Below are 10,000 nucleotides of genomic sequence, written 5' to 3' on the forward strand. Positions count from 1 at the left end.
ATGACATGATCTTTTACTATTTAATTGGAGTTATTCTTGAAAACCCTGCTAATCATTTCTATGGCCTTGGAAAAACAGACATGGTGAGAGAGCAAAGCATTTATGTAGCAGGTGTAGGTGAAGTCAAGTGTTGGTCTCCCCACTGAGGCGCTGATGGTGTGGCCTGTGGAGCGCTGTTGTGTTCACCTAATTAAAAAAGTTTCCTCTGCCAATGACATCTCTCTCTCTCTCAAACAAACAAAACCAGAACATTTTGCCTCATTTCCATCCACCTCCTTCATCGTCTAACTTAACTCTCCCCCGCGGCGCCCTTCAGGAGTACGGCTGGGGCACGGGGAAGGGCTGTCAGGTGCATGTGCAGAAATTTAACACCCTGCGGAGAAGCCTGGAGGAGGGCGTGAGGCTGAGCTGGAGGAAGGCTGTCCACCAGTACTCTCAATCATTCATCTCTTATATTGAAGACAACAAACTTCCCTTCTGCTTCTGTATTCCTCTTGCTATTGTTATTTTTCTTGGCTCTTCAGTTCTTTCCATGGTATAATAAAGACGCTAACTGAACTGAACTTTACCATCTCTTGTAAAAAAAATAATAATAATAATAATAATAAAAATAGAAAATAAATAAATAAGTAGTCTAAATAAAAATAAATAAAAGGTTGTTGAAAGAAGTAAAAGACTGAAATGGAATGCTTTTTATTTCACTGACTAAAAAGAGAATAAAACTGTACATATTGAGAGATTGTCGGGAATAATACTGCACAGATACTAGTAAAAAAAAGGTTATAGATAAAAGAAAATGATGAAAAGGATCCATGAAAACAGTAATAATTTCATGTGCAGTGTGTCAAAAGGTTACAATTGTCACATAACCACCAAACACACCCTTGAAAACCCTAACAACTTCAACAGAGCCTAGTGCAGCTCAAACCCCAGTGCAAACATGAAAACACTCTTGAAAACCCTAATAACTTCAACAGAATTCTAGCACAGCCCACTGCAAACATGAAAACACTCTTAAAAACCCTAACAACTTCAATAGAATACCAGTACAGCTCAAACCCCACTGAAAACATGAAAACACCCTTGAATACCCTAATAACTTCAACACAATCCTAGTCCAGCACAATTCCCCACTGAAAACACCCTTGAAAACCCTAATAACTTCAATAGAATCCTAGTAAGTACAGCTCAAACCCCACTGCAAACATGAAAACACTCTTGAAAAACCCCAATAACTTCTACAGAATTCTAGCACACCCCACTGCAATCATGAAAACACCCTTGAAAAACCCCAATAACTTCACCAGAATCTTAGTACATACAACACAATCACCAACTCCCATGAAAACCCCAATAACTTCACCAGAATCTAAGTATGTACAACACAAACCCCAACTTCCATGAAAACACCCTTGAAAAACCCCAATAACTTCACCAGAATCTAAGTATGTACAGCACAAACCCTAACTTCCATGGAAACACCCTTAGAAACCCTATCAACTTCACCAGAATCTTGGCACAGCTCAAATCCCACTGCAAACATGAAAACACCCTTAAAAACCCTAATAACTTCAACAGAATCCTATACAGAACAGCATGAACCCCAACTTCCATGGAAACACCTTTGAAAACCCTATTAACTTCACCAGAATCCTTATATTACCACAAGAACCATGAAAAAGAACAATTAGTAATGCCTCCTTTCTGTTGCTGGTGCCCTGGTGTGCCTCAGGTCCTTTCCCTCCTCCTCCTCCTCTTCTGAGTCTGAGCTGAGGTACTTGGCCCACTTGCTAACCTGACTGGCACCCCCAACACTCCCTCCAGATCCTCCATGGCCTCCTTCACTAGCTTCTGCAGGAATAGTACAAGATGAGGAATAAATGTAAATAAATAAATAAATAAACAAATAAATCTGTTCATGTATATATTAATGTAGCAATTCTACACATGACAGCCTAGATATGGCACTACACACACACACACACACACACACACAGATGGCCACACATACCCACTGCAAGGCACCACAGCACACACTAGCTCACCTGTCCCTTCATATTAACACTGTTCCCTACCCTGCACCTACTCTAGCCCTGGGAACACAGTAGATGCAGAGTACTTCCACAGCAAGGCCCCCACAGCACACACTGGTTCACTAGCTCACTCCTGCCCCTTCATATTGAGACTTTCCTACCCTGCACCTACTCTGGCCATGGAAACACAGTAGAAAGAGTACATGCAGGGTACCTCCAAAGCAAGGCCCCACAGCACACAGTAGCTCACATCTGCCCCTTCATAGATAAGAAAATCAAATAACCGGAAATACTAATGAAACAAGCAAAGATAATGATAATATAGAATTTACCTTAACTTACCAACCTAACCTAACTCACCCTGCCAACCCGTGTGTGGTGGAAAGCCCTCCTCCTCCTCCTCCTGCCCCTCCAGCGCCGCCGCATAGCCTTCCTCCAGCCGCGCCTCCAGCTCAGCCTCACGCCCCTCCTCCATGCTCCTCCTCAGGGTGTTAAGTTTCTGTACGTGCACCCGGCAGTCCTTCCCAGACCCCCGGCCGTACTCCTGAAGGGCGCCGCGGAAGGGAGTTAGGTTAGATGAAGGTGGATGGATATGAGGTAAATTGTTCTGATTTTGAGAGAGAGAGAGAGAGAGAGAGAGAGAGAGAGAGAGAGAGAGAGAGAGTTAGTTAGCTCTAAAGTGAGAAGAAGAGAAGTACGTAGTGACAAATTAAGGGAGGAAAAGAGAGAAATGAGAGGAGTTTTTGCACTAGATAAGAAGATAGAAGAAGAAGAAGAAGAAAGAAGATGCGAATGAGGAGGAAGAAAATGAGATAGAGATGTAGTCAACTGAAAAAAAAAAGAGCAGGTAGCCACTATATAGACTACCTATCACCCTCCTCCAGGCTCACCTTCCTCACCGACTGCCTCTCCCCGCACATCTTACACACAAACTTCTTATCCTTGCGAACTTGGTGGGATTGAAAAACACAGCAGGAAAAACACCGTACCACGTTGAATTCCTGCCCCATTACTACACTGTGGAAGGGGAAAGAAATTGGAGAGGAAGGGATATGGAGAAGAGAGAGAAAAAATGCAAAAACTAAGAGAAATAAAACAAACTTGCTGTCTTAATCTCAACGCTACTTTGAGGAAGGCGGAGGGAAATGAGGCAAGGGATGGCGGGAAAAGAAATATGTATATCCAGAAGTAAAAAGTCATGGAAAACAGTGTCTCTTGGTGATTACACTGAAATAAAAGACACATAATTGAGGAGAAGGGATGTATAAGAGAGAAAAGTATATTAAAAGTCATGGAAAACAGTGTCTCTTGATGATTACACTGAGATAAAAGACACATAATTGAGGGGAAGGGATGGATGAGAGAGAAAAGTATATCAAAATCTTAGAAAACACTGTCTTTTCATCACTACACTGAAATAAAAGGCACAAAATTTAGGGGAAGTGATGGATGAGAGAAAAATAAATAAAAAAATCTTAGAAAACAGTCTTTTCATCGCTACACTGAGATAAAAGAAAATTAAAAAGAATGAAGTGAAGATATGGAGGAGGAGAAAAGTGTATCAAACTATCAAAAACTATAGAAAAAAATTGCCTTACCAACACTACACTGAGGAAGAGAGAGGAAAAATGAGGATAAGAGATGGAGGAGATAGAAAAGTACATGAAAAAACATAGAAACCACTGGCCAATTGTTTCAGTGTAAAGGAGGGAAAGAAATAATTAAATGACCGTGCCGCTGGGAAGACAGGCTGGAGTGTGGCAAGGCGAGGGACGGTTACTCTGTTTACCTACACCAGCATCACCAGTCAGCACCACTATCACCACCACCACAACAACCACCACTCGTCATGCCTGTAGGGGCTGGGGGGCTGCTCTCCGCCAAGCCGTGAGTACCATGGGGGAAGTGGTGGACAGAATAATTGCCTACTTTCCTATCCTATGCCATCACCTCATGCCATTTTCTCCCACTGTTCACCAATCCCCACGTCAGCTTTGTTGGACGGCAGGAAGTGTGTTTGTACGTGCGTGTTATGCCACCATGTGCTGACTGGATATTCATAATTTATGCTAACGTAACCTAACCTAACCTAACTCTCTAATGCAAGTGGGTAAATTTGCAGTTTTAACCAATATAGCCTATCTTATATTTCTTTTTTCCCTATGTCGAACAGGCTTGGGGATCTCCTAGGAAAGCGGGGTTTTAGATTGGGGAAACCAAACCTAATATAACCTAACCTAAATTTTGTCTTGAGGTTATTATTAATTTCCGATAGGGTAAAATGGGGTTAATATGCTCATAGATCTAACCTAACCCAATCTAACCTAATGTAACGACCTAAATTCTGTCCCGAGCTTATTATTAATTTTCAATAGAGAAAATGGGGTTAGAAATGCTGGTAGAAGTGTGATCTAGACTGTGAGAATGTGTATAGTGACATGTGGGGTATTGGTTGAACCTGCAATAATTCCTGCAAGTGTTTCTTGTCTTGATTTGTGGGTATTTTCCCTCACCAGTCTCAGTTGCATCTTCCAAACAAATTGTACACAAAAGACGACTAGAAAAGCCTCCGGTGGTTAACCAATACCCTCATTCGACAATGATTCATACCTTTCTCTTGTAAATTCTGGAACTCCTCACCTGCTTCTGTATTTCCAACTTCCTATGACTTGATTTTATTTGAGAGGGAGATTTTAAAGTATTTATTCCCTTCTTTTGGTTAACTCTCTTGGACCTGCAACTGGACCAGAAATTAAGTGGGCCGTTTTTTAATATATTTTTTGTTCCCCTTCGCTAGCTTTCCCCTCTTACATTAAAAAAAAAAAAAGATTAATAAAACTACCATTCTTTCCAATCTAAGCTAACCTAACTGTCGGAGGTAAAGAATAAATTAATAAATAGATAGATAGATAAACAAAACATAAAAAAAAAAAGCAATATCACTTCCATTCTGTCCAATCTAAAGGAGAATTTTGATGGAGTCTTTGCTACTTTCGCTGCATCACTAACCCCTCACTGGCCGACAGGAAACCCTCGGCGGAGAATGTGCGGTGTCAGAAGTGCCTGGAGATCGGCCACTGGACCTACGAGTGCACGGGGAAGAGGAAATATGTGCACAGGGACTCACGCACCTCCATGCTCAACAAGAGACTCAAGGATGACAAGGAGGAGCAGCAGATGGAGCATTTGTAAGTGTGTGTGTGTGTGTGTGTGTGTGTGTGTGTGTGTGTGTGTGTGTGTGTGTGTGTGTGTGTGTGTGTGTTTTTATGTTAGTCTGCAGCTAATTTACCCTTTCATTTATTATTATTTTCTTTATTACTACTACTACTACTACTACTACTACTACTACTACTACTAATCTTCCTCCTCTTACTATTATTGATTGTTGTTCCTTTTCCCCTTTATTTAATTTCACTTTTCATTCTTCTTTCTTCTTTTCTTCTTCTTTTCTTTACTATTATTAATTTTTCCTTTTTATTGAACTATTTCTTGCTCTCCTTACTCCTTAAACTATTCACACTCCTTTTCTTATCACTATTTGTTACTCTTATAGAAAAATTGCCTTAAAATTTCTGTACATATATGGAGATAGTGTCATGTTTTGCTCCCTTGTAGAAAATGTCCCAAGGTTTAGTTTAGTAGTTTATTTGGCTAACTCTCTCGGACCAGCACGGGGACTGGCTACTTAGTGGATCTTTTTTCTTTTTCTTTTTCTTTTTTTTTATTAATGTTATCCTTGGTCAGCTTTTCCCTCTCTCTTACATCTAAAAAAAAATAAATAAAAGAACTGGCAGAATGTTGTGTTTTGTCTCCCTAGAGTAAGAAAAAAAATGTCTTGAAATCTATATACATTGTTTTTATAGATGGAACTTAGTGCGCACTCCTTTCCATTTTCTTTTTCATTTCATTTTTTTTTCTTTCTTTTTTTCTATGTCACCCTTGGCCAGCTTTTTTCCCTCTTACACAAAATAAAATTGACAGAATGTTGTGTTTTGCCTCCCTAGAGTAAGAAAAATGCCTTGAAATGTCTTAAAATGTCTTGAAATGTCTTGAAGTTATATTGTGTTTTGCCTCTCGAGGGTAAGAAAAATGCCTTGAAATGTCTTAAAATTTCTTGAAATGTCTTGAAGTTATATTGTGTTTTGCCTCTCGAGGGTAAGAAAAATGCCTTGAAATGTCTTAAAATTTCTTGAAATGTCTTGAAGTTATATTGTGTTTTGCCTCTCGAGAGTAAGAAAAATGAAGTTTTATTGTATTTTGCCTCCTGAGAGTAAGAAAAATGCCTTGAAATGTCTTAAAATGTCTTGAAGTTTTATTGTATTTTGCCTCCTGAGAGTAAGAATAATGTCTTGAAATTTATATCCATTGTTTTTATAGATTGTTTGATATTTTGTCCCCCCACCCCCCCAGGAAGAAGATGGCACACCAGAAGGAAAAGTTACAGAAGAAAGAGAAGAAAGGAAGCAAACCAAGAAAGAGAGACTCATCATCAGACTCCTCTTCCTCCTCCTCCTCCTCCTCCTCATCTTCCTCCTCCTCTTCTTCCTCCTCTTCATCCTCATCATCTGATTCCTCCTCCTCCTCATCATCATCTTCCTCTTCCTCATCAGATTCCGAATCAGACTCCTCTTCATCAAGCTCCTCCTCTTCCTCCTCTTCCTCTTCCTCATCACCAAAGTCCTCCAAAACTGAAAGAAAGAAGACACAGAGTAAGAAGAAGGTAAAGAAGAGTAGTAAAAAGTGATGATCAGCCCAGCACATCACCACTGCATCACCACCACATCACCAATAACAAGTGCTGGTGGTGGAGGTGAGGTGACATGGCCCTAACCACCACCACTAGCACCACCATCACCAGCAGTGCCATTTGAAATCTGGTGATTGTTATAAGAGGCACAATTGCATCATGGTCAGTTCTTAAAATGAGAGAGCTTAATGGGTGCCTAGGCTGCTGGAGAAGGGAAGGACAGGGGTGGTATCGTGCCTGGGGTGAGCTGCCTTGTCACTCATGCACTCCACACACATCACCTCCATGAAACAAGGCTCATAGACACACACACTCACACACATTACTAGTTAGTGCAAGGTTACTGTGACGATAACTCATTCGGTACACTTTTCTTATAACTCAGAGATTGTATGGGAGTTGAGAGAGGTTGTATGATGGTTCTCATATGCTTGCCTGTCCATGGTAGAAGTCTTGGCAGGACACATGTGGTAGGGTAAACAGGGTGGGCAAGGATGAGTAGCTAGGTTGACATGGTTCTTTTACTACAGGTTCTTTTTAATGTGTTTTTATGTATTTAATGTGGCAAGATTTTATTTTTGTGTTTTCATTCATGTCACTTATCAGAAAAGGTTCATGTGCAGCAGGTTTTTCTAAGGTGTTAGTGTATGTTATGTGTTTAACGTGGCAAGATAGGCAGATTTTCTTATTCTTTTACTATTTTGTGTATTTCATATGTGGGTAGCTTTTTCATGTATGAATAGGTGTTCTGGTAGTGTATTATCATTATTATTATTATTATTTGTTATTATTTAAGGATGACTGAGTGTGTGTAAGATTTCCTACTTGTGTCCACTAATACAGTATGAGAGAGACACCTTCTGATGCTACAGAGCCACAAACTGTCACACCTCACACTCATTGTTGTGGAGGACAGATTCTGTGTATTTTCATAATAGATAATTACTATAAGCCATCTACTGTGTTTCTTTGCCACAACCGAGACGTCAGAGTGAGGGATGACTGGAAGATGCTTGGTGATCATATTGTTAGTGGTGAGTCTTTAGGAGGCTTTCAACCACTTCAACACCATGACATGTTTTCATATTTATTCTTCTTACTATTCTGATTCTATACAGTTTCAGGAACTTATGTGGGGGATTAAAATAGTGAAGACTGTGGCCATTATTAATCTTCTGACCTTCATAGATCCCTTCCTCTCATAAATACAATAGTTTAATCACACTCAAAACTCATGGTAAAAATGTGTCCCAGTACTGAAGGGTGAAGAGGTTGACAAGTGAGGTAATTGTTTCGTGCAGGGCTTGGTGACTTCCTGTAGCTTCCTTCATTTTCTTATGATGTTAAGACTTGCATTCTTAAACTGTCAGACAAGATTACCTCCACTTCCACCCAACATAGCACATTCCCAACCTGCCAAACATGATATGCATAAGGAAATGAGATTGCAAAGGCTACTAAACCAACCCCACAAATACAATAATGTTATATGGAGGTGAAAGTGTAATGTCCGAAACACATCATGAGCCCAACAAATATAAGGAAAGTAAACTTCAAGCATAACACATCAACCCATTCTTGTTACTATTTGGCGATTTTATACCACTTCAGATGTTGGAATTAGAATAGTAAAGACTGGCCATTAATCTTTTGACCTTCATAGACCCTTCCTAATGCAAATGGAATCATCAAATCATACCGAAAAAATAAAGATAAAAATGCGCGTCAGTAGTGAAAGGGTTAGTGGCATCACATCTCATGTTGTTTGGTCGCGCGAGTCTGCAACGCTGCCTTTATTCTGCAACGTCTTGTCCCTCGCCATCACTGCTTTCCAAAGACTCTAGTAGTTGAAGATACTTGTGTTATTAATGATATTTTTATGGTTCTGCTGATGGATAAGCAAAATTTCTAGTTTATTAATTGGAGAAACTATCTTAAAAATCCGGTTAGTCGTCTCTGTGGCCTTGGAAAATTGTGGAGGTGAAAGACCAATGTGTTTCTGAGTACGGGAGGTGCGCTACCAAATCCAAGGGCACAAGAACATCAGAAAACGTGACTCCGAAGGGCGAGGTGACCCACAAAGGACATGACAGTGCCAGGAGTTGCGAGAGGAAAGGGTTAATTATTGCAACGTGTACTGTGAATGCTGCAAGACTCGACCATAGATTAAAATTTTCAGCCACGAAACAATTCTGTCGCAAGCAAACTGAACGGCACTGCGGCAGTCTATCTTTTTGCACTTTTCAGAATTTAGCTTAGATATTGTCCAGTTTAGGCATCAGTATTTATTGATGTATTAATAGTGACAACTTTATCTCCACTCTGTGGCTGGCAAACACAATGGCAGGCCTTTTATCCACCAGCCAGACTGTTGGCCAATTATTAGAGCAACTTTGTACATGGTTATTTATGGATCCACTAATGAACATGCTTGACTCGATTCTGTGGCAGGCAAACTCAATGATAGGCTTTTTTCAACCATCCAGACTGCGACTTTGGTACTATGCTGGGTTTTAACTTTTAAGCATCAGTGTATATTGATCCATTAATAGCTACCTACAATCTTATCTCGCTTCCGTGGCTGCCAGATTCAATGACAACCTTTCAGCATAGTGGAGACTGGCGGGGATATCAGGCCGTGCTTAATAATGAACTGGTTCGTCTGTAGGGATGACGAGAGGGCAGGGCGAGTGGTAAAGAGCAAGCGCTGCATTGGTCAGGGTGTGGAGTGGCCGCCATGTACTGCTACCATTCACCGCCCCGCCGGCTCAACCCACACAGAGGTTAGCGTACAGAGTCGCAGTGATCTCTGTAATGAAGTATTATATTACATAAGTCACTTTGCTCCACCTTGGTCCTAAATTAGATTGTCCGGATCAGTATACCTTCATTCGACCTTGTCAAAGTCATCTGTAGGACCGCGGTGGCCCCTCTTTGGCGCGGCGCCGCCCCCCCTCGCAGCGCCTCCCTCACAATATATGGAAGTGCGCAATGCAGTCTTAATGGTCTTGGCATTATTCACACTGGTCAAGTGTCAGGACAGGGCATTTCTATAGGGGTGTGAGAAACAGTTTTGAATGTTGCGGTACAGTGAGGCTGGGTAGACGCATGCGCGGCGGTGACCTTGACTTGTCCATGAGAGAGTGAGGGAGGGAGAGCGGAGGGTGAGTGCGGGAGCGTCGTCTGCAAGGTAGCCAGTGTAGGGCTCCACTTGGTGACA

The 10,000-nt window shown here is 41.1% G+C and overlaps 3 protein-coding genes across 3 annotated transcripts in view; 2 read left to right on the forward strand and 1 right to left on the reverse strand.

Moving 5' to 3' along the window:
• Nucleotides 1–677: 677 nt before the first annotated feature.
• Nucleotides 678–3,811, reverse strand: LOC123502851 (MRN complex-interacting protein-like). The gene is made up of 4 exons (XM_045252125.1): nucleotides 3,764–3,811; nucleotides 2,924–3,050; nucleotides 2,394–2,577; nucleotides 678–1,851 (listed from the first exon to the last, which is right to left on the reverse strand). Exons 2-4 carry the CDS (start codon nucleotides 3,041–3,043, stop codon nucleotides 1,688–1,690), a joined length of 468 nt encoding a protein of 155 aa, XP_045108060.1. The 5' UTR covers nucleotides 3,044–3,050; nucleotides 3,764–3,811; the 3' UTR covers nucleotides 678–1,687.
• On the forward strand, nucleotides 3,762–7,735 carry LOC123502850 (zinc finger CCHC domain-containing protein 10-like). Its single transcript, XM_045252124.1, has 3 exons — nucleotides 3,762–3,920; nucleotides 5,060–5,221; nucleotides 6,444–7,735. Exons 1-3 carry the CDS (start codon nucleotides 3,883–3,885, stop codon nucleotides 6,775–6,777), a joined length of 534 nt encoding a protein of 177 aa, XP_045108059.1. The 5' UTR covers nucleotides 3,762–3,882; the 3' UTR covers nucleotides 6,778–7,735.
• Nucleotides 7,736–9,931: 2,196 nt separating this feature from the next.
• Nucleotides 9,932–10,000, forward strand: part of LOC123502852 (glycogen phosphorylase-like) — a 23,575-nt gene continuing 23,506 nt past the window's right edge. Inside the window, 1 exon segment of the mRNA XM_045252127.1 lies at nucleotides 9,932–10,000. This exon segment is cut by the window's right edge and continues 271 nt beyond it. The gene's annotated coding sequence lies outside the window, so the exon portion shown is untranslated.

The sequence above is a fragment of the Portunus trituberculatus genome, chromosome 12 (assembly GCF_017591435.1).
Source record: "Portunus trituberculatus isolate SZX2019 chromosome 12, ASM1759143v1, whole genome shotgun sequence".
NCBI classification, from domain to species: Eukaryota; Metazoa; Arthropoda; class Malacostraca; order Decapoda; family Portunidae; genus Portunus; species Portunus trituberculatus.